The sequence below is a fragment of the Acomys russatus genome, chromosome 4 (assembly GCF_903995435.1).
Source record: "Acomys russatus chromosome 4, mAcoRus1.1, whole genome shotgun sequence".
In the NCBI taxonomy this organism is placed as follows: Eukaryota; Metazoa; Chordata; class Mammalia; order Rodentia; family Muridae; genus Acomys; species Acomys russatus.
Genome location: NC_067140.1, coordinates 17,048,986 through 17,076,518, shown reverse-complemented (window position 1 = coordinate 17,076,518; position 27,533 = coordinate 17,048,986). Strand labels below are relative to the sequence as shown.

Sequence of the window (27,533 nt, the reverse complement as noted above, 5' to 3'; positions counted from 1 at the left end):
CCCTTAGGGGCGTCCCATCAAAGGTGGCCCCATCACGGGTTTTACTGTATATGCATCTTCAAGGCCTTTGCCTTCTCAAAGTCTGTGTAGGAATGGGACTGCCAGAGGAGGCCTTTTCTGATTGTTCTTGCTGCCCACTCAGTGGTTTATTATTTACTTAATATCCATATTCGTTTACTTGTTCTATGTCTAACTAGAATGTTAGATAATTTCGCCATCTCCAGCACCTAGCAGCTTTCCCGCATAATAGATGATTAATAAACATCTGGATGAATGAATGCTTAAATGCAAGCGTGAAAAGATGCAGCGGTAGGGACGTGGCTCTGTTGGTAGAGAGCTTCCACAGCAGGCACAAACCCTGGGCTCCGTCTCCAAGAACTCTAAAACACAGGCAGGCAACTCCAGCATTTGGGAGGCGGAAGCAGAAGAGTCGGGAGTTCAAGGTCATCCTCCTCTCTATAGTGAGCTCTAGGACAGCTGGGCTACCTGAGATCCCCTTTCAAACAAAACCCCTAAAAAAGAAGAGGAAGAACTGCAGGCAGGGTGGCTGGATGCGCGCCTCTAGGAAGGTCCTCAACCCCCCTAGCTGCCTCCGGTCCCGTAGCGATGCGGGAAATGAGACTGTAATCGTCAGGGCTCTGCTTCAGTCCGCCTACCTGTGGCCCACAATTTGACCTATTCGGGCCTCTCGGTCTTTTTTTCTTCACATACCCCCATAACAAAAACCATGTGGCCTGGGTTCAAAATCTGACTCAGCTACTTAACAGCTGAGCTGAACTTCATCCCTCACGGTTTCATTTTCACATTAATAATGACCTGCTAGCTACGTGGTGAGGACGTAGCGAGAGAGGAAACCGCCTAGCAGGCACGGGGCTCCGTTGCCCTCCCACTTTTGCTCTCCCGGTAGAGCGCGGTCACTCCGCGGCCCTGGCGCCAAGCACCTGCACACCACCCATCGGCCGAGGTTGGGCGGGACTTGCAGGTTGCTCCCCCGTCTCGCTGGCTCACAGAAGAGTAAAGCCCTTCCCGCCCGGCTCCTGCGACCCCGAGCGGGCGTCAGCGGCGCCGTCTGCGCCTGCGCCTACGCCTGCGCACCAGCGCCCGGGGAAAACTCAAGGTGGGGGGTGAAGAAGGGGCCGGCCTTCGAGCGACAGCGACGCAAGATGGCAGCCACCACAGGCTCGGGTGAGCGGAGGTGCCGGGCGTGTTGGCGGACGCGGTGCGGGCTGACTGGGCTGGGCCTGGGGCTAGCAGAGGCCATGGTGGCTCGCCTGGGGCTCCGCGCTCTCCCTGCGGTTGCGCTTGGCTGCGCGGCCGGGCCGGGGACGAGCAGGCTGCGGCCGGAAGCCCGGGCGGGGGCAGCGGGGCCGTGGGCGGTGCGGCCAAACCGGAGGCTCCGCGGGTGCCTCGGGGGGTGGGGGAGGGAGGCCAGCAGAGGCGCCGAGCGAGACCGGGAATATCCCGGCGAGGCGCTGCTGGGAGCTGGCCCGAGCGACGGGGAGTCTGGGATGCCTGGCGGGGGACGCGGGCGCAACCCTAGGGAGCACTGAAGGAGCCGGAGCCTCGCGGGCCGCAGGCGAGGCCACCCGGGGCCCCGGCGCTAATCTAGGATCCGGACTGCGAGAGGGAGAGCCTCATGGTGCTCGCTTCCCCGGGAGATCGGAGCATCTGCATAGGCTGAGCCAGGGCGTCCGCAGCGGGAGCAGGCCTGGCTTGCAGAGACCAGGGTCTGCTCGGATAGATTTCAGAAGGCGCGGTGTTGGATGGGCACGAGCAGGTGCCCTGGACGCCCCGGGTGGGGTGGTGTCTGTAGGGGCGTGTCACCAGTGGGAAGGCGCCTGCGGTGGGGAGAGTGGGATGGGGTGCAGTCCCGCAGATGTTCTTTCAGAGAAGAAAAACCTCTTCCTGCGCTGAGCGGATGGAGGAAGTGCCTGTCACTCCCCTTCTGCTCCTTTGGATAATTGAGAAAAAATATGTGGGTTCAACTCAGAAATTCCCCATTATTTGGATGGGTGGGAGAACAGTGAAATGAGAAAGAACCCTTGGATGACACGGAAGGGCTAGCCAGAGGGAAAAGGGTGTGTTTTTAGGGGAGAAGCTCTGACAGTCCTTGGTGGACTAGGAGAAGGCTACTGTACCACCGCCAGTGATGGGCCAGCGGGGGAAGACTGAAGAGGCTGCCTCAGGACTGGCAGCTTGCACTTGCCATGGACTCTGGCAGTCTAGAGGAGGTGGGGTGGGCCTTGGAAAGGGGGATCCCCTGTAAAAGATTCAGGAGACACTGAGTGCTCCCTTCTAATGTGGGGCTGTACCCTCTGGAGTCTGGCGGTGGAGATGGGCAAGAGGTAAGGACCAGAGCCCAGCCTGGGTACTGGTGTTTTGGAGCTGCGAGGCCACAGCAGCAGCAGCACAGCTAAGAGTTAGGGGTGGGTTGACCAGAGGGAGTCATCTTTCCAGGGTCATTGCTTTTGTGGTATTCCAAGGAGCCCTTCTTGTGTGTTAGAACAGTGGGGGAAAGGGATGAGAGGCATACAGGCTCTGCCTGTAGTGACCCATCCCACACTGCCTGGGGTCTCCTGGAGAAAGCCATGTGCAGTGGAGGCGGGCCATCGGCACTTGGGAAGAGCGAGGCTGACGTAGGCTGACCCTGGAGCATCTCTCAGAGCAGGGTCCCCGCCAAGCCCGGAAGTGCAGTGCCCAGCAGCCAATACTGGGGTGGCACTGCCGCCCAGCTTTGCTTGTAGTTATTTGAAGACGGCTCACAATCCGGTTTGACAGCTGCTTCTTACTTCTGAGAGGCCCTGCCTGTACCTCAGTAGCTCAGCTGCTGTGCACTGCAATCTTGGGCTGGGATGTGGTTCATTGGCAGCGTGTCATGTAGCACGTTGGAGGCCCTGGGTCCCAAACCCTGCAGCACAAAACAAGCCAGAGGACCAGGCATGATTTAGATAGTGTAGGGCAGCCTTTGAGGGGCCCTGGAGCAGGCTTCCCACCACTTCTCTATTCCACAGATGGTTACTGGGGCCTATTGTGCCCTATTGTGAATAGCAGACCAGACAGACATAGCACTGTCCTTAAGTTTCATTCAAACCAGACAGAAGGCCATTCAGGATGTAAATACAGTGACTCCAAAAAGCAGGAAGTTCTGGTAAGAAAATTGTGTGCTGTGATGAGGGAGTCTATAGAATTCAGGCAGTTGTCTCAGGGGCAACATTTGAACTGAGACCAGTGATGGAGAAGAGCCCCTGCCTCTGATGATGGCAGGGAGGGACAGTGTGCCCTGGTTGGCCCTATGGTGGGGCTAACTTGTAGTGTTGAAAGATGGGGTGATGGTTATGGGGCCAGTGAGATGGTGTAGCAGGTAAAGGCCCTCGGCAAACCCTGGGCCCTGAGTTTGATTCCCCAGGACCCACATGATTTGAGGAAAGAACCGCCTTTTACAAGTTGCCTCTAATCGCCATAGGCGCTCCCTCCCCAATAAGTAGATGTCAGGGGGAAAAACTAAAGGCCTCAGGAGATGGAGAGAGATGACTTGGGTTTTACTAAGTGCGAAGGGAAGCTGTGGAACAAATGTCTGGTATGAGCAGGCATTCAGTGTTGGTGGGTGGGTGGGTGGATGCCTTGAAGAGAAGGAGTGATGAGAAATGACTTGAGCCCCAAGGCACCAAAAGGCTGTAGAGTATTAAGAGTGGGAAACAGGATTTTGTTTTTGTTTTTGTTTTGAGACAGGGTTTCTCTGTGTAGTCCTGACTGTCCTGGACTCACTTTGTAGACCAGGCTGGCCTCGAACTTAAAGAGACCCACCAGCCTCTGCCTCTTGAGTGCTGGGATTAAAGAGTATGCTGCCCAGCTGGAAACAGGTTGTTAATTGGTTAAACTTGGGTGCTTAGCCCCTGTCCCGTCCACCTTTAGACTGAGCCTTTCATTCTGTGCCCTGGTTGCCAGGAAACCAGTATGTGGCCTTGGAGTTCCTGTGAGGGCCTAGCTCAGGTTGTTTGGTCACTGCTGCTGGCACCTTCCCACGTGATTTGCTGCTACAATTTTGGCGTAGGGCTCAGAGAGGAGCTGAGATGAGCCCACCACAACCACTCAAGATGTCTGCAGTACAGGCGACTTCCCTCGTGTGTGTGAGGACTGCAGGATGTCAGACAGTGGCCCTTGGCTGTCAGGTCCTCCTCATCCAGCAAGCAGCCTACTCGCTGTGCAGCCTGGAGTTGACAGTTAACCAGATACCAAGTGCCAGAGTGACAAGCCCTGGCAGGGTGCCACTATAAATATGCATGCAGGGCGTGGTCTCATACACACATCCAGCTCCTAGAAATGTCACCATCTGGGTGGTAGAGATTGGGTCTCTCCATTCAAAGGTGTTCCCCCAAACAACTGGAGACCAGGCCCTGTAGTAGGCCCCAGTTCCCACAGGCCTCACTATGAGCCCCCTCAGGTCCCTTACAGCCAAGTGCCTTTTCCCCTTCATGGCCTGCTTTCAGGATGGATAGCTGTTTCATTGCTCAGCTTGAGAAGCAGGAGCTGGTCCCACAGGGGGGGCCACTTGGTGAACCCGAGCAATTGGGATCTCTTTCTTTCTTTCTTTTTGATGCTATTTTGTCTTGTTGTTCTAAGATAGGATTTTATGCAGCCCGGACTGGTCTTGAACACATCCCTGGTCCTCCTGCCTCCATCTCTCAAGTGCTGAGATCACAGTTATGTGCTTCCCGGCAGTGGTGGCACAGGCCTTTAATCCCAGCACTTGGGATGCAGAGGCAGGCGGATCTCTGAATTCAAGGCCAGCCTGGTCTGCATAGTGAGGCCAGGACTACACAGAGAAACAACCTATCTCGAAAAACCAGGGGTGTGGAGCGGAGGGGCGGGGGAAAGGTGCGTTGTGTGTGTGGAAAGAATTGCCAGGTGATGGCTGGCAAGGTTCAGTGGCTAAGGGTCTTTGCTCTTCCAGAGGACCAGAGCATTGTTCCCAGAACCCACATGTGGCAGCTCACAGAGGCTTCAGTGCTCTCCTGTGACCTCCATGGGTGCCCACACACGTTGTACATATTTTTTTTTTTTTTTTAAAGATGAAACTTGCCAGGTGCGGTGGCACAAGCCTGTGATCCCAGCACTCGGGAGGCAGAGGCAAGCAGATCTCCGTGAGTTTGAGGCCAGCCTGGTCTACAAAGTGAGTCCAGGACAGAGAAACCCTGTCTCGGAAAAAAAAAAGGGGGGGGGTGACTCTTGAGAATTGCCAAGTGAGTTTTCATGGAGTTTTTACCCCTTCCTGCTAACTTGAGGGGCTGAGAGTTTAGCTCACATAGAGTACTTGACTAGCACAGTGCCGGGTTTGCTCCCCAGCACCAAACAACAACAACAAAACCACATCAACCTTTCCTCCCCGTCCTCCCTCCCGTTCCTCCTCTCTGTTAAACTCTGCAGAGTTTGATGAGGTGGAAATACAATCCGGGAGCCCTCGGTCTAATCCTAAAAGGCACCGAGATGCCTAGAGCAGTGTGTTGCATGAGGTGACCCACCCCATCCCCAGAAAGGGTCTCACTATGTGACCCTGGCTGTCCTGGAACTCACTGTGTAGACCAGGCTACCCTCAAACTCTTAATTTGCCTGCCTCAGCCTCCCTAGTCCTGGGACTAAATTCATGCATCATCATGAGGTCTGTCTTTGGGTAATGCACATCTGCTGAGCTGAGGGCACCTGTGTGTCACATACAGAGTTAGCAGGTCCTTGGCCTCATTGTGGGCCAGCCTTCAGGCTTGGTTTTGTTGGGGTTGGAGTTGTTGTTGTTTCATTTTGTTTTGTTTTTGAGTTTTTTTTTTTTTTTTTTTTTTTAATTGTTTTGCAACAGGCTCTCACTATGTAGACTAGACTGGTCTCAAACTCAGGAAGTCCTTCAGCCTGGCATTGCAGATATGCACTCTATGCCTGGCTCCAAGACTTGACCTTGCACTGGGAGGGCTCACTGGGTGCCAGGTACTGGTTTGAGCACATGCTCTCACTTCCTGAACCTGTTGAGGCAGATACCTCTTGGGAAGGTGAGGAAACTGAGGCCTAGTGACATAGCAGGTAGTCACTCAGTAAACACTGTGGGCTGTTGTAATGAGATCTCTGACCAGATGTGTGAATTAGGCTCAGAAGCAGTGTGTTTGACAGGATGAGTCAGAGATGTGAGCTTCACAGTGGGACTACCCCTGAAGGAAGGGATGAAACTCAGTGGGTCCTTTGGTCACTGACCTGCCAGCACTTTCATCCTGTCACACAGAGCTGTAAGGATTGATAAGTTAATGAGGGCTGGAGACATGGCTCAGTGGTTAAGAGCACTGGCTGCTCTTGCAGAAGACCCAGGCTGGGTTGGTTCCCAGCACCCACAACCACCTGTGACTCTAGTTCCAGGAGATCCTAACACCCTCTTCTGACTTCATAGGGCACCAAGCACACACATAGTACACTTACATACAAGCAGGCCAAATATCTATGTACATAAAGTAAATCTAACAGAACGATTAGTAGGTTTCCATGGAGTCTTCTAGACCCACTTACCTCTTCCTGCAACAGTCAAGAGTCCTGTCATATTGGTGGACCATCCTTGAGTTCCCAGAGGAGGACATCCTATCAGAACATAAGTTACTGCCCACTGTCCAGTTCAGTAATACTGCATCCCAGGTCACCTTCCAGGACTCCGTCACTTCCTGAGGCTGGAGCAGCACTCTGGTCCTAGTGCAGACTATTGTCTCCCCAGAGTAAGCACAGAAGCCATAGTCAGTGGCTGGTCTCTCAAGGACACAAAAGTCTACCATCATAAACTCTGTGCTATGCAGGCCACACAGTCTGCCGGAGATGTGGTTTTGGTTTTGCTTTCTGTGTTTTGGTTTGGTTTGATTTTGGTTTTTCAAGACATGATTTCTCTGTCCTGGAACTCACAGAGATTATCCTGTCTCTGCCTCCCAACGGGATTAAAGGTGTACCACACCCAGCCAAGCCATGGTTTTGTGATTCCCTGGTTCTCCAAAGATGTTTGTATTTTAATTTTATTTGTTTGAGGGGTTGTTTTGTTTTTCAAGACAGTTTCTCTGTGTAGCCTTGGCTGTCCTGGAACTTGCTCTGTGGACCAGTCTATTGTTTTATTTTTTTTTTTTTTTCAATTTATTATTTTTTTTTTTAATTTTTTTTTTTTTTTTTTTTTTTTTTTTTTTTTTTTTGAGACAAGGTTTCTCTGTGTAGCCTTGGCTGTCCTAGACTCGCTTTGTAGACCAGGCTGGCCTCAAACTCACAGCTATCCGCCTGCCTCTGCCTCCCGAGTGCTGGGATTAAAGGCGTGCGCCACCACGCCCAGCTTTATTGTTTATTATTTTTGAGGCAAAGTTTTACTTTTTCCAGCCTTGCCTGGAACTTGTGGCAATCCTCCTCCTTCAGCCTCTTAAGTGCTCAGTAAAATATGTGAACCATTGCAAGAAGCTCTCAAAGAATATTTTATTTTTGCCTTTTAGTTGGGGGTCTCACTATGGAGCTCTAGCTCACCTCAATGCAGAAACCCATCTGCCTCTGCCTCTCAAGTGCCACCACACCTGGGCTCTGTTTTTGAGATAGGGTCTGTGTTGCCTTGGTTGGCCCAAGCTCAGAGATCTGTCTGGCTCACCTGGGTTATTTGTGTTTAAGGCTGTTTCTCATGAGCTTAGACTGACCTCTTGTAAATGAGAGGATGGCCTAAGACTTCTGCTCCTCCTGCCTCTACCCCCCAAATGCAGAGTGCAGGCACACACAGCTTCACCTAGCTTTTGCTGGGCTCTGAACTCAGGTCCTTGTGCTTGCAATCACTTCACCTGAGCCAGCTCCCTTCTGCCCTTTAACAGTTTGTTTATTTAGAGTCATGTTGTTTAGCCTTGGCTGGTCTCAGTCCCATGGCTCCTGGGGGCTGGGATTGCTGGTATATGCACCCCAAAACCCTTTCCCACCACTTTACTATGTTTCTATGCTTCACATTACTGTGGTCAGTGTTTCCCTAGAACGCCATGTAAAACTATCAAATTCTCATGTTTTTACAACTTGCATGTCGTGTGTGTTTGGTTTTTGTTTGTTTGTTTGTTTGTTTTTCTTTTTTAGGAGGTTGGCATGTGTTGTGGTATGCTTATGGAGCTCAGATGACAACTTAGTGGGTGTTGGGTCTCATCGTTGACCATGTAGGTCCCAGGGACTGAACTCAGGTCATCAGGCTTGGTGGCAGGTGCCTTTACCCTCTGAGCACCTGCATTTCTACTGGTTTTTGGTTTGGGGGCTTTTTTTTTTTAAACTACATTTGTTTGGTATCCCCCCATCCCAGTGTGTGTGTGTGTGTGTGTGTGTGTGTGTGTGTGTGTGTAGTTGCCACATCATAGAGGTGGGGCTCAGAATTTGCAGTGTTGACACTCCTGCATCATAGGTTCTGGGGATAGAACTCGGGGAGTCAGGCTTGGTAGCCCCTGGATTTCACTCCTTGCCGTATTTGTGGCTCTGATAGTGAACTCATTCTGCTGTTTGAATTCATGCCCCAGGGTTCACAAGTACTGAGGGACATTAGGCCACAAAATTTTAGTGCTTTGTAGACTGTTAACAGATTAGCTTATATTAGCTTCCTGCGCAGGTTTTTGTTTTTGTTTTTGTTTTTGTTTTTTTTTTTTTTCTGTGTATGTGTGTGGTTTTTCGAGACAGAGTTTCTCTGTGTAGCCTTGGCTGTCCTAGACTCACTTTGTAGACCAGGCTGGCCTCGAACTCACAGCGATCCACCTGCCTCTGCCTCCCGAGTCCTGTGCAGTTTTTAAAGGCTTGAGATACCAGTAACACCCCTGCAGGAGTTATATCCTGTAGCCCTCTCTGGGGGGTGAGCATGTCCTCTGGGTGCAGTGCTTGCTCTGGGCTCAGGCCCAGCACAGAAAAGAGCCTTTTCTCTTGTGGAAGTTTGGTAAAGAACCAGTTCACACTAGTTTATAGAAAAGAGTGAGCAAGGCCAGGTGTCTCAGACCTGTATGCCAGCTCAGCTACTGGGGAGGGAAAGGTGGGAAGATCAGACATTGAAGGCTCACCTCAACACAGAAGCATTTCTTTTTTTTTAACTTTATTAACTTATGTATATGAGTGCTCTATCTGCATGTACACCTGCAGGTCCGAAGAGGGCATTAGAGGGTAGAGATGGTTGTCAGCCACCATGTGGTTGCTGGGAATTGAACTCAGGACCTCTGGAAGAGCAGACAGTGCTCTTAACCTCTGAACCATCTCTCCAGCCCCAACACAGAAGCATTTCAAGTGCACACTTCGTGAGACAAAAGAGGGCTGGAAATAATACAGCTCAGTGGTAGAGTGATACGTGCCTGATACGGGACAAATTCTAGGCAGTACCTAGGACAGTGTGCGTGCATAGACGTGCGCACGCACACACACACACCCCAAAAAAGGTAAGTTAAGTTTCCCCCAGATTCCTAGGTTTTTATTTTTTGGATTGAGGGAAGGCTACTGGAACCATCTGTAGTGACTCAGACCTTTAATTCTGTCACTGCTGAGGCTGAGGCAGAGGCAGGTAGGTCTCTGAGTTTGAGGCCAGCCTGGTCTACATGTGGAGTTCCAGGACAGCCAAAGCTGCATAGAGAAACCCTGTCTCAAAAAACTGAAGATAAATGTTTTAAAAACTGGGCCAGGTGTGGTGGCATGTGCCTTTAATCCCAGAGCTAGGTAGGCAGGAGCAGGTAGATCTCTGAGTTCAAAGTCAGCTTAATCTGCATAGCAAGTTCCTGGCCAACAAGAGTTACACAGTGAGACCCTGTCTCAAAAATTAAAATGAGCCTGGGGACTGGGAATTGATTGTTGGGGACCAGCTCTTTCTGCCAAAACTGATGAGTTCAGTCCAAGGATCCACCCGGTGGAGAGAACTGGCCCTGCGTGCTGCCTTCAGTGCACCAAAACGCACACCGAATCACTAAAATGTACTAAATTTAAAAGCTACCAATTTTTACATCAAAAAACTCTATGAGTAACTCCGTGGATAGAGGTGTCTGCCCCAGAGCCTGGCAGCCTGAGTTCAGTCTCCCTGGGGTCTTCATGGAGGAAGCAGAGAACTGCCCGTGACAGCTGTCCACTCTCTTCTTCCAGTGGCTTCGTGCGTGATGCACACAAAATAAATAAATTAAATGTAATTGAAAGACAGAGCCCTGCAATTGGGCCAGTTGATGGCTCCATGGATAAAGAAAGGCATTTACTGGGTAAGCCTGGAGACAGGAGTTTGGTCCGCAGAACCCATGCTAGAGGAAGGAGAGAGCTGTCCTCACAAAGTTGTCAGATGACCCCACACACACAGTAAACTTAAAACACTCAGATGACCGTAGTTGTATGTCATCCAGTGTTTGGTCCCAGTCAACTTAGGGTTCACAGTACAACCAGAAGTTTCAGGTGTTCATCCAGGAAGCGTTTTTTGAGCACCATTATGTGCCAGACAGCAGGCCAGTTGTGGGGTGGGGGTGCAGGCTGAGTGAGTCACAACTCCATCTGAAAGGCGCAGAGATGGAGTGAGATAGTAAAAAGCAAACAGCAAAGACTGGAAACAGAAAGAAGCATTGTACGGGGCAGGGCTGGTAGGTCAGTGTGCACAGCTACAGGCCTCTGCTGATCTGTGCAGTCAGAACATTGACAGCTCTTGGCCTCACTCTGCACATTATGTGTAATTTTTTTTAAGCCTTAAAATCCACACTAAGGGCTTTGGTAAGATTCCCAAGCCAACTGTGGTGGAAATAGAGGCAGGTGGACCAAGGGCATCCTTGCTTATATAGCTAGCTCAGGGACAGCCTGGGCTGTGTAAGACCCTGTCTTCACATATAACTACCAGCAATAATAGTCTCCCTTTTAATGGTCCTGTGAGTGTTTTCCTGGGTGTGTTTTCAGAAATATGTTAAAATCTGTAAGACTGAGGGCTTCTGAGCATACATCAGGTACAGAAAAGGCAGTGAGCAAAGCAGACAGAGCATGTGCTCAGATGGGGGTGAGACAGATGCTTTCAGTGTTGGTTACCATGCAGGAGCTAAGCAGGAGGCAAGAGAGGGAGTGTAGGTTGAGCAGGAAGAAGCTAGTAGCCAGCCAGCCCATTGTGCCTTTGGGAGACCATAGTAAGCACAAAGGCTGAGGGAGACAGGCCTCCCCAGAAACCAGAAGAGCACCTGCTGTAGCAGTGGCATCATGGAGGAGCCCAGCAGTTACAGGGAAGCCTCCGTAGAGCGAGACCAGGCTGTCCTGGGAGGCTGTGATGGTGTCTGTTAACTGACAAAGGATTGTCCTTGGAGAGCAGGCAGTGTGAGTCAGACAAGAGGCAAAGGTGGCAGGGTCCCCAGAAGTCACTAGTGAAATGATGGACATGGCAAGAAATAAAAGAGAGATTTCTTACTGCAACTGGGAGATGGAGCCAGGAAAATGTTGGGGCCACATCCCCAGATTTAGGAGTGATCATGTAACTTGGGGAGGAATGCAAGAGTTCCTGTTGGAAGTGTTGCAGAGGTCTAGGAGGAAGGGTGTTGGCATGGAAACTGAAGTCTGCTTGTTAGAGCTGTGGCTCCTGTGGAAGCACTTGAGCAGTGGGGCCTGCTTGTCGGGAGCTCAAGGGATGTGCTCAGAGTTGAAGGAGAGAGCCAGCAACCTGGGGCAGGGGCATGGAACTGGTGGTGACATCAGGCCAGGGACTTGGGTGCAACACGTCCTGATGTGAACAACCAGGTGGAGAGCTCAAGTAGAGCCACAGATGAGACTCCTATCTGGGTGGCCTCTTAGGGCTGTGACTGCTGAGCTGGAAAGGGGATGCCTCAGGAGACAGGCGCCTTGTTCTGCTCCAGGATGGGAAGATGATGCATTGCACCGAGGGAAGTAGTGCCACCGCACAGTGGCCGTGTGCCAGGCATCACCACAGAGCTTTCCAGATTCACTCCCTCTATAGGGGTCAGAGTATTGTGACCTCCACTGTGCTGGGATGAGGGAAAGCGTGTAGCTAGCAGCAAGACTATTGTAAAGGCGAGGTGGGGTCCAGATCAGTGGGTACATGTGCACCCTGGGTTCAGTGTCCACTGTCTTTCCCTTTCTCTGCCTCCCTTTCAGACAGACACACACACACACACAGACTTGCATGTATCCTCCCTCAATCCACTTTCTACTCCTGAGCAGATGGGCTGCAGGCCTGTGCTGCCATACCAGTCTTGGTTTTCAGCAAGTGATTATCTGAGGCCTGTGAAGTCCTATAGCCTTGTTGGCAAGCTCAGAGTGACACCACACACAGGCCCTTTCACACGGTCACATGCCCCCTGCCTGCCAGACCTGGGAGTTTGTGGCAAGTGTTTGTCACTTCCTCTTCTCCAGGCAGAGCCATGGCAGAAGCAGTCCAAAGCTAGACCACGCCTGCTGGCTCATCTTGACATTGGCCCAAGACTCAGTTTACCTTTTCTCTGCTACTGCTCAGAGCCATATGCAGCTGTGCACACATTACCCTTAAGGGGTGAGCCAGTCACTGAGAAACTGGCTTCCACATCTTGGGCTGTTACTTCAGAGCCTGGGAGGCGAGTGGCTAGGAAGCCTGCTCAGCTGTAGGTCGTGTTTCTCGGTTCCCTCCTGTGAGCTGCAGTTGATCATTCTTTCTGCGCTGAGACTTCGTGTTCTTTCCTGCTCCCTGTGTTGTCTGGCACAGTGCTAAGCACAGGGTTGCCACACTAAAGCAGGGTGCTTCCTATCAGTTGTTGTTAGTCTTTTGAGACAAGCTGTGTAGCCCTGGCCGGCTGGAACTTGCTGTATAGACCAGGCTGGCCTTGAACTCACAGAGAGCCACTTGCCTCTGGAGTGCTGGGGTTAAAGGTGTGTGCTACCACACTCAACGTGTTGATAACTTATGTGTAGGAATCCTGTTGTTTGAGACTGGAGAGATAGCTTTGACGTTAAGAGCACTGGCTGTTCTTTCAAAGGTCTTGAGTTCAACTCCTAGCAACCACATGGTGGCTCATAACCATCTATATTGTGATCTGATATCTGATGTTCTCTTCTGATATTTAGGTGTACATGCAGGCAGAATACTGTATTAATAATAAATAAATATTTTTCTTAAAAAAAAAAAAAAATCCCAGCAGAGGAATTAAGAGAGCTGGAGCGATGGCTCAGAGGATAAGAGCACTGTTTGCTCCTCCAGAGGTCCTGAGTTCAATTCCCAGCAATCACATGGTGGTTCACAACCATCTATACTGTGATCTGATGCCCTCTTCTGGCCTGCAGGTATATTTGCAGGCAGAGCATGGTATACATAATTTAAAAAAAAAAGAAGAAGAAGACAGGGTCTTGAGGGGGCTAGGGAGATTGTTCAGCAGTTAAAAGCACTGACTATTCTTCCAGAGATCCTTGGCTCAATTCCCAGCACCCACATGGCATCTCACAACTGTCAGTAACTTCTGTTCCAGGGGATCCAGCAGTCAAAACACCAATGTACATAAAATAACATTAATTATTTAAAAAAAAAAAAAAAAAAAGACAGGGTCTTGAGTAGTCCAGGATAGCCTTCAACTCCTTGTATAGCTGAGGATGACTTTGGACCTCTGGCCCTTTTATATTGGCCTCCAAAGTACTGGAGTGGCGGGCGTGTGCCAGTGAAGAGCCTAGACAGTTTTTCACTCCAGCCCATGAGTTTGACACACAATGAGTGCACATGGTGAGCACAAGGATTTCCCGCGTCTTCAGAAAGACTAACTGAGCTAGCTGTTCTGTGGGCCCAACTCTAACTTTTAGTCAAAATTTTAATGTGAATTAGTTTGTTGTTTAGAAAATAAATGAATTGTATCTGGGCATAGTGGCACAAGCACAAAGGTGGCAGATCTTGGGAACAAGAGAGTGATTAAGAGCACTTGCATCTCTTGCAGAGGTCCTGAATTTAATTCCCAACACCCACCTGATGGTCTTACAAACATCTAAAATATGATCTGATGCCCTGTTCTGGCATGCAAGTGTACAAGCAGGTAGAGCACTTGTAAACATAAAACAGGTAAATCTTTAAAAAACAAAACAGCAACAACAAAAGAAGGCAGATCTTTGTGAGTTCAAAGCCAGCCTGGTCATCATAGTGAGTTCTAGGACAGCCAAGACTATGTAGAGAGACCCTGTCTCAAGAAAAACAAAACAACAACAAAGAGGGAGAGAGAAAGAAAAAAATGAATCGGAAAGTAACACTCTAGCTAGGCATATGGGTGCAGGCCTGTCTGTCATCCAGGTACTCTGGAGGCTCTGCATTTTAAAGTCATCCATAGCCCAATTTGAGTTTGACATCAGCCTCGGACACAGGAGACTGTCTTGGAGAAGGGGGGAGGGAGAGGAGAGAGAGAAAAGATGACCTGCTTGTTGGATACTTTAGACCCAGTCTGGGGAAAAATAAATACCCAGGGCTGTTGGTGTACTTGTAATGTATGTGTGTGGTGTGCGCGCCATGCCATGCATGTGGAGGTCAGAGGAAAGTGGGTGGGAGTCAGGCTTGGTGGCAGACCCCTTTCTGTGCTCAGCCAGCTCACTGGTCCCCAGCCTGACAGAAGAAAGTAGCAGATTACTGAGGTCAAGTGTTATAGAACTGAGTCCCCAGAGAGGGCGAGGGAGCATGTCTTAGGGCTGAAGGAAGAAAGTCTTCCACAAAGAAGAGGAAAGGCTGGCCAGTGGAATCTTGTCTGGAATAGAGTGAGAGGGGTAAGCAGGAAGAAAATAGATGACTGGGTAATAAAGCCAGAAGAAAGGAGGGAATTAGCCAGCTGGCCTCCAACTCTGTCCGCCCCGCCGGGATTAAAGGCATGCGCCACACTACCACCCAGCATAAGCCCAGCGCTGGGGAGACAGAAGCAGGAGGATCTCTTGAGTTTGAGGTCAGCCTGGGCTATATAATGAGACCCTATTCCTAATAAATAGTAGTAGTTAGCTGTATCTCTGTGGGCGGGGTGCAAGCGTGTGAGTGTGCATGCATGCCTGCCCGTGTACACATTACATGGAGCCAAAGCACAGACTAGTGTCCTTGCTGCCTTGAGACACAGTCACATTGAACCGGCAGTTCACCTGACTGCGCCCTACTGGTGGCTCATAGGCACATTCACCCACACCCTGCTTTCAATGTGGGTGTTAGGGATTTGAACTCAGTTCCTCATGCCTGCAGAGCAAGTGCTCTTGCCATTGAGCTATCTCTCAGGCTTCCTTTTTTAACTCTGAGCAAAGTAATTGTGTTGTTTCCCTTTTGCCTATGATGTCCAGACCTCTTTCAGCTTCCTGTTTACAGTAGGATGTCACCTCATAGAGCTGAACAATGCGGCAGGCTCACTGAGTGTGACAGATGCTAATGATTTCCAAGCTAGTTAGGCTTTTGCTGGTCTGTCTGTTTGTTTAATCTCGAGAGTCACATACGCTGTCATTGTTTTCAGTCATATGGCTCTTTCACTTTCACTTATCCTTGGATGTGGCTTAGGTGACTGAGGGCCGGCTTTGAGCTGAAACCCCCAAGTAGAAGCCAGGCAGGCATGGTGGGGACAGGATCTTGGGGTCACTGGCCAGCCGTTGTAGTCTATCCGTGAGCACCAGGCCACAGAAAGACCCTGCTTAAAAAAATGGAGTGCCGCGCGGTGGTGGTGCACGTCTTTAATCCCGGCACTGGCGAGGCAAAGGCAGGCAGATCTATGTGAGGTCTTTTGTTTTGTTTTTCCTTTTAAAAATGTTGTTTCTCTGTGTAGCCCTGACTGTCCTGGAACTTGCTGTGTAGACCAGGCTATCCTCAAACTCAGAGGTCCCACCTGCCTATGCCTCTTGAGTGCTGGGGTTAAAGGTGTGTGCCACCATGCCCAGCTTTAAACACATTTGTTTGATTTTTGAGACAGAGTTTCTCTGTGTAGCCTTGGCTTTCCTGGACTCTGTAGACCAGGCTGTCCTCAAATTCACAGCAATCCACCTGCCTCTGCCTCTCTGAGCACTGGAATTAAAGGTATGCGCCCGTATGCCCAGTCAAACACAATTTTTAAAAAGGAACTTTACTGACACTATAAATGGGAGTTAGGATAATGTTATTTGTCCTAAATTTCTGTGGTGCTGGAAATAGAAGCCAGCATGTGCTCTACCACTGAGCTGCACCCCAGCAGTAAAGAAGTTACTCTTGGGGCTGGGGCTGGGGCTGGTGGTGAGAGTGGAACCCAGGGTCTTTCAGCTGCTAGGCCTGTGCTGCTTCCTAGTCCTAGAAGTCACTTGTAACTGGCACTGGAGCATTCTTCTCAGCCAGCTTGGACCCAGAGGAAGCAACAGCTAGCCTGGGAGTTGGGGTGCTGTGTGTGAAGGGGCTGGGATGGTGAGCACTCCTTGGACTCCCCAGGCCTCAGTGTGGGAGGCAGCTGTTGGGAGCTGTGAGCATGCTGCCCTCGGACTTGCTAGCATCTTGAATTTGTTTCCATTTGTTTTAGGAGTAAAAGTCCCTCGAAATTTCCGACTGTTGGAAGAGCTGGAAGAAGGCCAGAAAGGAGTAGGCGACGGCACAGTTAGCTGGGGGCTAGAGGACGACGAAGACATGACGCTTACAAGATGGACAGGGATGATAATTGGGCCTCCAAGAGTAAGCGCCAAGCTGCGGCTATAACTGTCGTTGTCTTAAGTTCACTGCACCTCCTCTTAACGCAATGGTGGTAGCCTTGTCGGCAAACGCTCATCAGTGGTGTTTCCTGAGGTGTGGCTGTTCTTTCTCTGACCAGTTTTAGTTTATACATTTGAGCTCTGCTTGTGCGGTCTAATGGCTCTTTGGTAAGCAGTCCTGTGCAGAGTCAGTAATGTGCATTTACAGGACAGTGTAGACAGTGGCCTTTGAGCTTGCTGTCCTCTGAGCTGAAGTTCAGAACCAACTGACGTCTGGACAGCAACACTCCTGAGGTGCAGCCACTGCTTCCCAGCTCTGTTGTGCCTTTTGTGTCCTGCCTGGCAGCTCTGCTGGGTCCAAAGGTATTTTAAAAACCAGGGCCAGAGAGCAGGGAAGGTGAGCCTCTGAGAGCTTTGGTGTGTGAGGCCAGCGTGCATTTGAAGGTTAGGGTTAGCCCTCCAGATGTGTCATTTAGTGCTCACAAGGTCCTTGTCACATCCTCATGTGTAACCACATTCCAGGTCACAGGTGGGGACGCTAACCCAGGAGTGAAGTCACCTGCCCAGAGTGCAGACCTGGGTCTGTTTGCCAGGTCTGTGCTCCTTGCTGCTCAGCAGTAGAGTGGTAGAGTCTTTATGACTTGGTGCAGGAGAGAAGACAAGAGGACAAAGACCCCAAAAGGGGGCACTCCTGCAGACGAGCCATGGCCTGAGTGTGGCTACACCTGTCTAGTGTGTTTATGCCTAAGGTGACAGCTTCCTTCCTTTTCAGCCACAGCAAGGTGCTGCCTGTGCTCTGTGGAGATAGGAGGAACCCAACCTGCCTCGGGTTCATTAGCCTTGAGACACTTGCAGTTCACCTTGGAGGCCACTGGCCAGCCTTGCACTTCACTCTTGCTCCCAGAGTCAGATCTGCAGCTCTGATGCTGGCTGCCGGGTACAGAGCTAATGTGTACAGTCTGGTTATACCCGTTTCCCTTCTCCCTGTAACAACAGCTTGCTGAGTCTCTGTAGAGTACTGAGGACATACATGTAGGTAGCCCTGCAGATCTCTTTGCTACGAAGATCCCACCTCTATGGAGGCCTTCTCCCCAGAGCATCTGTGGATGGCTCAGGGTCGGACAGCTGCCGAGGCTGTGAGCCACCTTACGAGAGCAGAGTATGTGCAGCACGAGCCGCAGCTGCGCTGGGTGCACTGGGAGGCTCTCGTGAGAGCTAAGCATGAATTTGCCGTGTGCTGGGAAAGGCAGAAGGACCAGTCATGCTGAACTTTTGCCACCAATTTCAGGCCAGTCTATATCCTTGAGACACTGTCTCAAAAGAGACAGACGGAGCCGGGCGGTGGTGGCGCACGCCTTTAATCCCAGCATTCGGGAGGCAGAGGCAGGCGGATCGCTGTGAGTTCAAGGCCAACCTGGTCTACAAAGCAAGTCTAGGACAGCCACGGCTACACAGAGAAACCCTGTCTCAAAAAACAACAACAACAAAAAAAAGAGAGAGACAGACAGACGGGCTGGAAATGGCTCAAGGGTTAAAAGCACTTGTTATTCTTGCAGAGGACTCAGGTTCCGTTCCTAGCACCTGTGGGAAGGCTCACAACTGTCCGTAACTCCAGCTCCAGGACACACATGAGACACACATATATGTGAGTCAGACAAAAGGACAGACAGACAGAAATGCTATTGAAAATATTCTGCCTAAATGTTCAGGCTGGGTGTGCTGCAGCATACACCTGTAAACTCAGAAGATGAGGCAAGAGGATTGCTGCAAGTTGAAGGTAGCTCGGACTGCATATGAAAACTCTTCTTTCTCTTAAACAAAAGCGGCTTGGATTGTCCTGAACTTGAGCTTACCCTACTGTAAATGGCATAGGCTGAATGAGCTGCTAAAGCTCCAGTACTTTCCATGGGCTTGGTATGTGGACTTGCACTGTAGCCTGGTGGTAAGCATATGCCTTAGGACCTCACAGGTGCTTGCTCAGCAGACAGTGCATCGTGCCCCTGAACCTCACCCCAGGCAGGCCTGCACATCTTTTGTTTAAGGCAGAGGGATGGCTCAGACCTAATCCCAGTTCTTGAGAGGCTGAGGCAGGAGGTTTAGTCTTGGTTAAAGGGTAGCCTGGGCTACATACCCAGACCCTGTCTCAAAAATAGAAAAATATCTTGCTTTACAGACCAGGATGGCCTTAAACTGGGCATCTTCCTGCCCCAGCTTCCCAAATGCTGGGACCTAGAGCTTTGGACTTGGCAGGCAGGTGCTCTACCACTGGCTATGCCTGGTGGGCTTTCTTATTTTAATTATGTGGGTATGTGCATGTCTGCATTTGCTGATGTCCAAGGAAGCCTGAGGCTTTAGATTGCCTTGGAGTTGGACTTAGAGGAGGCTATGATCTGATGACAGGGGTGCTGGGAACCAAACGGGTCCTCCTGGAAGAACAGTGCAAGCTTTTATTTGTCTGTTTGGTTTTTTGGGAGTGAGGTGAGTTGGTTGGTTGGTTGGTTGGTTGGTTTTTCAAGACAGGTTTTCTCTCTGTAGCATTGGCTGTCCTGGACTCATTCTGTAGACTAGGCTGGCCTCTAACTCTCCCAAGTGCTAGCATTAAAGGCCTGTGCCATCACACATACCCCACCCCACCCCCACACCTGTGCCATCACACATACCCCACCCTGCCCCCACACCTGTGCCATCACACATACCCTACCCTGCCCCCACACCTGTGCCATCACACATACCCCACCCCGCCCCCACACCTGTGCCATCACACATACCCTACCCTGCCCCCACACCTGTGCCATCACACATACCCCACCCCGCCCCCACACCTGCTGTTTATCTGTCTTGTTTGTTTATTATTACTTTTTTGTTTTTTGTTTTCTGAGACAGGGTTTCTCTTGTAGTCCTGGCTGTTCTGGACTTGCTTTGTAGACCAGGCTGGCCTCAAACTCACAAGGATCCACCTGCTGCCGCCTCCCGAGTACTGGGATTAAAGGTGTGCACTACCACACCCAGCGTATTATTACTTTTTTATGTGCATTAGTGTTTTGCCTTGATGTCTATCTGTCTGATGTGTCCCCTGGAACTGGAGTTACAAACAGTTGTGAGCCACCATGTGGTTGCTGGAAATTGAACTCAGGACCACTGGGAGAGCAGTCAGTACTCGTAACCTCTGAGCCATTTCTCTGTCCCTCAAACCTTGATTTTTGATATATAGTTTGATAATGTAGCACAGGCTGGCCCTCAGACCCAGGATCCGGCCTCTGAAGCCCGGAGATGATGTGTGTGTCACCATCCATGCTATAGAGTGTGCTCATAACGAGCGTCGTCCACCAGGCTTTTTCCTTTGCTTTTCTCATTGCTCTGACACAGGACATACAAAGAAGTCTGCTGCACACACTACATCCATGGGCAGGAGCGGAGCGAGGAGCTAGTGCTGTGCTCCTCCTCCTCATGGTCTGGGCCCCCAGTCTGTGGAGTGATGTTGCCAACATCCAGGGTAGCTCAGGGGATAATGCATTTGCTGTCAAGTCTGGCAGCCAGAGCATGCGTGCGCACACGCGAGGAAGGGAGGGAGGGAGGGAGGGAATGGCATCCAGTTAACAAGACCACCACAGTATCTGTCACTTAACAGAACTGTCACCCTAAAGAACTGCTGATGGGGGCTGGAGAGATGGCTCAGATGTTAAGGGCGCTGACTGCTCTTCCAAAGGTCCTGAGTTCAATTCCCAGCAACCACATGTGGCTCACAACCATCTATAATGAGATCTGGTGCCCTCTTCTGACGTTCAGGTGTACATGCAGGCAAAACATTGTATAAATAATAAATAAAATAAAATAAAAGAACTGTTGGTGGTGATTTCTTCCCCTTCCACCCTGAGCTTCAGGTAGAGGTGAATGGAGCTACTGACTGTACCTAGTCCATTGTACCTTGGCTCTGCCAGGAGGAGCTCCATCTTGGGTGTGCCTGTTCAATGTGCCCACTCGTTGCTTACAGGCAAAAGGCAGAGGTTTTTTTGTGCACTGCTGCTTTCTGTTCTTTGCGTTATGCACCTAGGATTGGCATTGCCAGGTGAGGTGGTAGCTGTTCCGCATTTCGAGGAGCTGCAGGGCTGTGCTGGCAGCGTGTGGAGTGTGCTGCCCACTGTCACTAGCTCTCCCATGTGTGGGGTGTGCTCTCCCCTGTCACTAGCCCTCTCGTGTGTGGGGTGTGCTGCCCACTGTTACTAGCTCTCTCATGTGTGGGGTGTGCTGCCCACTGTCACTAGCTCTCTCGTGTGTGGAGTGTGCTGCCCACTGTCACTAGCTCTCTCATGTGTGGGGTGTGCTCTCCCCTGTCACTAGCCCTCTCGTGTGTGGGGTGTGCTGCCCACTGTCACTAGCTCTCTCGTGTGTGGGGTGTGCTGCCCACTGTCACTAGCTCTCTCGTGTGTGGGGTGTGCTCTCCCCTGTCACTAGCCCTCTCGTGTGTGGGGTGTGCTGCCCACTGTCACTAGCCCTCTCATGTGTGGGGTGTGCTGCCCACTGTCACTAGCTCTCTCGTGTGTGGGTTATGCTGTCCACTGTCACTAGCTCTCTCTGCTGCTCTCTTTGCTTTATGAGCCATTTTAAAGTCTCACTGAAACCAATGAGCCTGGGACTTAGAGCAATCCTTCTGCCTCAACCTCCCAAAGATGGGGTTATTGTCAAAAGTGACCATCTCTGGCATCCCTAAAGTTGTGATTAACTTAGTTCTTCTCTGAGGCTAAAAACAAACTCAAAAGCTATTCTTTCTAGGTTCTCCGTGTGATTGATCTGCTCTTTGATTGGTTCGTAAGGTGTGTGCTCTTAAACTAAAAACCGAGTTGGTTTTTGTTGTTTTGACTTGTTTTATGTACTGTAGGCTGGTCTTGAACTCCTAAACTTCTGCTTCTGCCTCCTGAGGGTTGATGTTGTGGCTATGTCCATCACACCTTGCTCTGACATAGTTTTTTGTTTTAATTTAAGATAGGGTCTTAGTCCTTCCGAACCTGAAACTCACAGTGCCATCTCAAACTGGCAGGCATTTGCCTGCCTTCTGCCTCCTGAGTGCTGAAATTGAAGTTGGGCTGGCAGCATTTTATCTATGTATTTACCGCTCTATGGGGCTGGAGAGGTGGCTCAGCACTTAAGAGTGCTTGCTGCTCCAGGGCGCCAGAATCCCATCCCCAGCGTCCATGCTGCTCACAGCTGCCCTTTCAGCTGCAACCCTCTGGCCTCTGGATACTGGACACTTGTGCAGAAACAAACTAATGCACATAAATAGTAAAGTGTTTGCATTAATTTATTTATATGTGTATACACACCTGCATGCATGCTTTACAGTGTGCATGTGGAGGTCAGAGGCCTCTGAAGCATCTGTTCTCCCTCCCACCCTGTGGGTCCCAGGGATTGAGCTCTTTATTTGCTGGGTCAGTTCACAGGGCATCCCAACAGAACACCTGAGGGACTCAGCGCTTTATTGTTAATTTAGTGCAATGTTGAGATGGATGTTAGAGCTTCCTGCAAGCCAGGCAGGTGCTGTGTAGCTGAGCTATAGCCCAGCCCATGTACTTGTTTTTGAGACAGTACCTCACCACACTGCCCAGGTCGGCCTTGAGCTCTCTGGAACCCTCAGCCAGCTAAACTCAGTCACAGGCCTGTACTGCTTGGCCCAGGTTTCCCATTGACTTTTGCTATAATATTTTAATGTATTTGCTTATTCCATTTTGGGGTTTTTTTGGTTTGTTTTTCAAGACAGGGTTTGTCTGTGTAGCCCTGGCTGTCCTGGAATTCACTCTGTAGACCAGCCTGGCCTTGAACTCAGAGATCCGCCTGCCTCTGCCCCCTGAGTGCCACCACCTGGTTATTAGTATTTTTTTGAGACAAGGTCTCAGTAGTTCATAACAGTCCCCTGCCTCTGCCTCCTTGTATGGAGCATGAGTCACTGTGCCTAGCTCTGTAATGGAAATGGAAAGTGCGTGCCATGTGACCTGCAGCTGTGCTGAGAATTTGCTGCACATTTGGAAGATTTCTTTTCCCTTTTTTTGTTTTGTTTTGTTTTTTAATGTATTGTTCAAAAGTAGTGTATAAAATAATTTTATGTCACGCTGCCATGTGCTATGGAATCCAGTCAGTGGTGGCACACACCTTTAATCCCAGCACTCAGGAAGCAGAGGCAGGCGGGTTGCTGTGAGTTTGAGGCCAGCCTGATCTACAAAGTGAGTCCAAGACAGCCAAGGCTACACAGAGAAACCCTGTCTCTGTCTCAAAAAACCAAAAAACAAAAAAAGAGAAGTGAGGCTGGCTTACATGTGCTCAAGGGTTTTAAAGAAGACCTCAAGACCACTAGGTGTCGCTGTTGGCACAAGAGCAACTGCTGTCTGCGCCAGACTCCTAAGGATGGGGCACTGCAGCCTGAGGGGGGCTCATGAAAGAAGGGTGGCCCCTGGCCCAGGGCAGGGCTCCCATGTGGGAGGCCTCAGCAGTGTTGTCACTAGACAGAGTAGGTCTTCAGGGCTGTCTGGTGGGTCCAGTTGGGGTGGATGCCCCATGCAGGATGGGGCCTGAGCCAGCCATACTTTACTGCTGAACATCAGTCAGTGGTTCGTGGGCTTTCCTGTGTTTCTCAGTGGCGGCGTGTTTGGCTTTTTAACTGTGGGTAGGAGTCTTTTCCCTCCTTCTGCCTAGACAAACTTGCACAACAAGCCCCTTTTCCCACTGAGCCATCTTCACAGCCCTCAACAATTGTGTTTTCATTTATTTGAGACAGAGATGTACACAGCCCAGGATGGCCTCTCTTGGGCTACAGGTGTACATTAGCACGCCTAGCAACAGTCAGCATTTTAGAGTTGACGCTGTCCCTGGCAGTCTGGTACCTCAACTGCATGGCTTCCTGCTTCACTCACTTGATGCTGGTGGCTTCTTAGGTCACCATGGCTACAAAAGAGAAAGGGGGTTCTGAGAGCAGATGGTGTTTCTACAAAAGTGGCCTCCCATTGGGATCATTGACACTTTTACACCCGAGCTTCCGTGTTCTGCCCTTTGCTTATTTCTCAGAGGCCAGCACAGGCACTCCTGCTCTCCTCTCCCCTGTGCACGGCAGGAGCATTCCTGTGCGGGCTGAGGGCAACAGTGTCCCAGAAGTCATCGGAATTGTACCTCTCTTAGCTCTTAGTAACTGTCATCTCTGTACCCTTTTTTTCCCCAGACAATTTATGAAAACCGAATATACAGCCTTAAAATAGAATGTGGGCCTAAATACCCAGAAGCACCCCCATCTGTAAGATTTGTAACAAAAGTCAATATGAGCGGCGTGAGTAGTTCGAATGGAGTGGTAAGTCCGTCCTGCATACCTACTGCCTGTCAAGTGCCTGTGCGTGGGCGTTGCTGTCTCTGCTGCCTTATCCCTGCAGATTATCACTGTGTCTGCAGCTCTGGGGTAGGGCTGCTCCCATTGTGTCTTGTCACTCATCTGAGCTCACTCCAGGAGCCTGCACTGTCACTGAGATAAGAGTGCTCAGTGCTCATGACACCATGAGGCAGAGAGTTAAGACCTTCCCCACATCCTTTCTGTGCCTCAGTCACTGCCGTGTGACTTTTTGGTTTGGCTTGGGTTTTGTTGTTGTGTTTTGGTTGTTTTTTTGTTTGTTTGTTTGTTTTGTTTTGTTTTGATTTTGGTTTTTTTATTTTACTTTTTTACATATACATTTATATATTACACATATATACAATAGATTACCTATAGCAAGAACCATGACACAATCAGGAATTATATAAATGTTATATTCTTAGTGGTTTTGGCTATTTGTATTTGACAGCATTGAAAAACTGTGTGACGAGCTGGGCGTGGTAGTGCACACCTTTAATCCCAGCACTAGGGAGGCAGAGGCAGGCGGATCGCTGTGAGTTCGAGGCCAGCCTGGTTGACAAAGTGAGTCCAGGATGGCCAAGGCTACACAGAGAAACCCTGTCTCGAAAAACAAAAAAAGAAAAAAAGAAAAAGAAAAACTGTGTGACATTTTTAATACTGTTTGCCTTTTGCTTTTTGTTTTTTGCTTTTTCTTTTTTTGGAGATGGTTTTGCTCTGTAGCCCTTAGCCATGTCTGGCCTGGCGCTTGCTATGTAGCCCAGGCTGGCCTCTACCCATAGTAGTCCTGTCTCAGCCACCTCCGTTACCACTCTCCATCACACTGAAAGCCTGGCCTTGGGAAGTCAGTGTTGCAGCACTGTTGCCAGCTAAAGCTGCACTAAGATAGAGCCCGGGGCCGCACACAAGTTCGGGCAGTCTGCCACTGAGCCACACCTTGGATCTAAATCCTGAATCCATATGTTGCTTGCCAGAGGCCTAGAGGCACCATGCCCAGCCTCAGTCCTTGAAGTCTTCAGAAGATAGGCCAGAGAAGTAGAAGTGAATTTTTTTGCCACATGTCCTATGTGTTGCTGGAGCCATCACTGTCTTGGTGACCTGAGAGGCCTGGGTGCTCTTGCTTCTTCCTCCCATCTTGATCAGCCCCACCCTGGGTGTGTAGTGGAGAAAGGACAGAGCATGGGCACCAGGTTGGTCAGGGTAGCCCAAGCTTGGCTGATTAAGTCTCCCGTGTACCACAGGCTCTGTCCTTTTTTTCCATGCTGGGACCCGGAGGAGGGAGGCTGGCTACTTTGGAGAGGGCAGCTTGGTGCAGCCTCTGTATTGATGGGGTGGTGTGGGCTCAGCAGCTTGGCCTTGGGAAGGCAGGAAGGCTCTGCTATAGGGTGCGGGTGACTGGGTGTTTACCTCTTCACAGGTGGACCCAAGAGCCACAGCAGTGCTGGCCAAGTGGCAGAATTCCCACAGCATCAAAGTCATCCTGCAGGAACTTCGACGCTTGATGATGTCAAAAGAAAACATGAAGCTGCCACAGCCGCCAGAAGGACAGTGTTACAGCAATTAGTCACCAGGGCCCTGGCTCCCCTCCCCATCCACCCAAGTCTTCATTTTCCACAGTAGTGAATTTTCTAGATACATCTGTAGACCTCAAAGTACTGAAGAGGAAGCTCTACTCAGACTTCATCCTGAGACACTGTTCTGATACTAATTTCTTGTCCGTTTGAAATCCCTAAGTTGTGCTGTGTACCATCTTCTGTCGAGTGTAACCGCTGTCTGCCGGGTTGAACTTCTGGGATCAAGAAGGTGTGTTGAAATCGGTTTCCTCTGGGAGCGGTGGGCACAGCTAACGCAACTGTGAACAGACACGTCACACAATCACCTGCTGCTGGCACGTGGCCTGGGTCTGCCTTTGCCCACCCCGCCCTCCCACCACAGCTGTGTGGTGGCCCTTAGAATAGATGGGAAGGCTGCGGGTGGCAGGCGTAGGACTATTGCTGGGCTTGGGGCGCTTTGGCTGCACCCCTGCTTTCTTAAGTCTTAAGTGATGCCCCATCCAAGCCATCATCCCCACTTCTCTACTCCCACCCTTGGCCAGAGCTTAGATTGTACTCCTCCCCTCCCTCTGAAATTGGCCGTGGGTGAGGAATTCAGGGCTTCCCGTCTCCCCACCTTTATCAAGGGGTGCTGCTTTCCCCCTCCTCAACTCCCTTGTTGCCCATTACCACCCAACACTTGCTGTGGCCAAAAGCCATCAGATGAGATTGGAAGAGCCTGGCCTCCCTCACTTAGCTCGGGACCACCCTCTCGTTCACTTGCCACCAGCCTGGGAAGGGGGGCGCCGGGTCCTCGGCCCTGCCGCCACCATCAGCCCATGAGCTGTGAGCTCAGGTCTTGAGGTGAACAGAGCAGTCAGGGATGACTCAGACCGGCCAGCCCTCAGGGTCCTCGGTGGTTCCGCCTAAAGAAAGGCCGTACAGAGAGTCCTGTGTGCACACGGTTCTGAGCTGGTTCCTTTTCCCATAATCGCTTTGCTTTTACACATTGAAGAGGTTTGAACAGGGCTCTGTATCACCCTGGCCACACATAGGATCTGATGTGGAGGCTGACAGCGGGAACTCGAGGCCCTGAGCCTGCAGACTCAGGTTTCAGTGTTGCTCCTCAGACCCTCGGCAGGGACTCGGAGGAGCTCTTGAGTCACCGTGTTTGCAGACCAGTCGGCCTGACCTCCTGGCTCATTGCCACGTTCCCCACTCTGTTCAGGACCACTAAATGTTGAAATGTGGATGCATACCGAAATAAAGGCAATTCGTTGTGTTGCAAGGGGTTTTGTTGTTTTGTTTTGAGGATATGTGTGAATCCATGCGAAGAGGCATCCTGTGAATTGGTTAACACAGTAACACACACAGCATTCTGTCAGTCATTACTTCATTCTACTGTAATAAGTGTGCGTCGATACAGAGCGGGCTGTGCCCTTCTTCCACCAGGCTTATTCAGCACGGTCTCTGAAGGCAGGCTTGGCCTTCGTAAGAACTTTCAAGGCTTTCCAGCCGCACTCTTCATCACTGCCTAAGTAAGAGAACAGACCTCTCACCAGTTGGTGAGACACAAAGCCAAGCACAGGAGCATTATGCTGGTGCCCACCAGCACCTCCTGCCAGGTCCGTCGGCATCTGTGGGTAAGGTTTGACCTTCATTTGGGAGACTGTCAGAAGCAAGCAGTGGCCTGTGGTGGCTTGTGCACCCATCTCAAAAGAACTGGGGGGTTTTTTTTGGTTGGTTGGTTGGTTGGTTGGTTTTAGAGGCAGGGTCTTTATTATGTCGAACTCTGTAGATCAGGCTGGCCTCCAAACTCTGCCTCTGTTCCCACATGTGGGACAAAAGGCCTGCGCTCCACTACCACCAGAAGGTTCTTACTTGGGAGGTGGAGGCAAGGTGGAGAGTCTGACTTCACAGAGGGAGACCCTGAGAAAAACAAAACAGCTGGGCATGGTTGCACATACCTGTGAGCCTCATGTTTAGGGGTGGAGGCAGGAGGGTCAGTTCAAGGCCCCAGCTGTGTA

At 50.6% G+C, this 27,533-nt stretch overlaps 1 protein-coding gene across 1 annotated transcript; it reads left to right on the top strand.

Annotated features, from left to right (window-relative positions):
• The first annotated feature begins 977 nt into the window (after nucleotides 1-977).
• Nucleotides 978-25,572, top strand: Ube2v1 (ubiquitin conjugating enzyme E2 V1). Its single transcript, XM_051143856.1, has 4 exons — nucleotides 978-1,185; nucleotides 16,449-16,597; nucleotides 23,816-23,941; nucleotides 25,392-25,572. Exons 1-4 carry the CDS (start codon nucleotides 1,164-1,166, stop codon nucleotides 25,536-25,538), a joined length of 444 nt encoding a protein of 147 aa, XP_050999813.1. The 5' UTR covers nucleotides 978-1,163; the 3' UTR covers nucleotides 25,539-25,572.
• The last annotated feature ends 1,961 nt before the right edge of the window (nucleotides 25,573-27,533 follow it).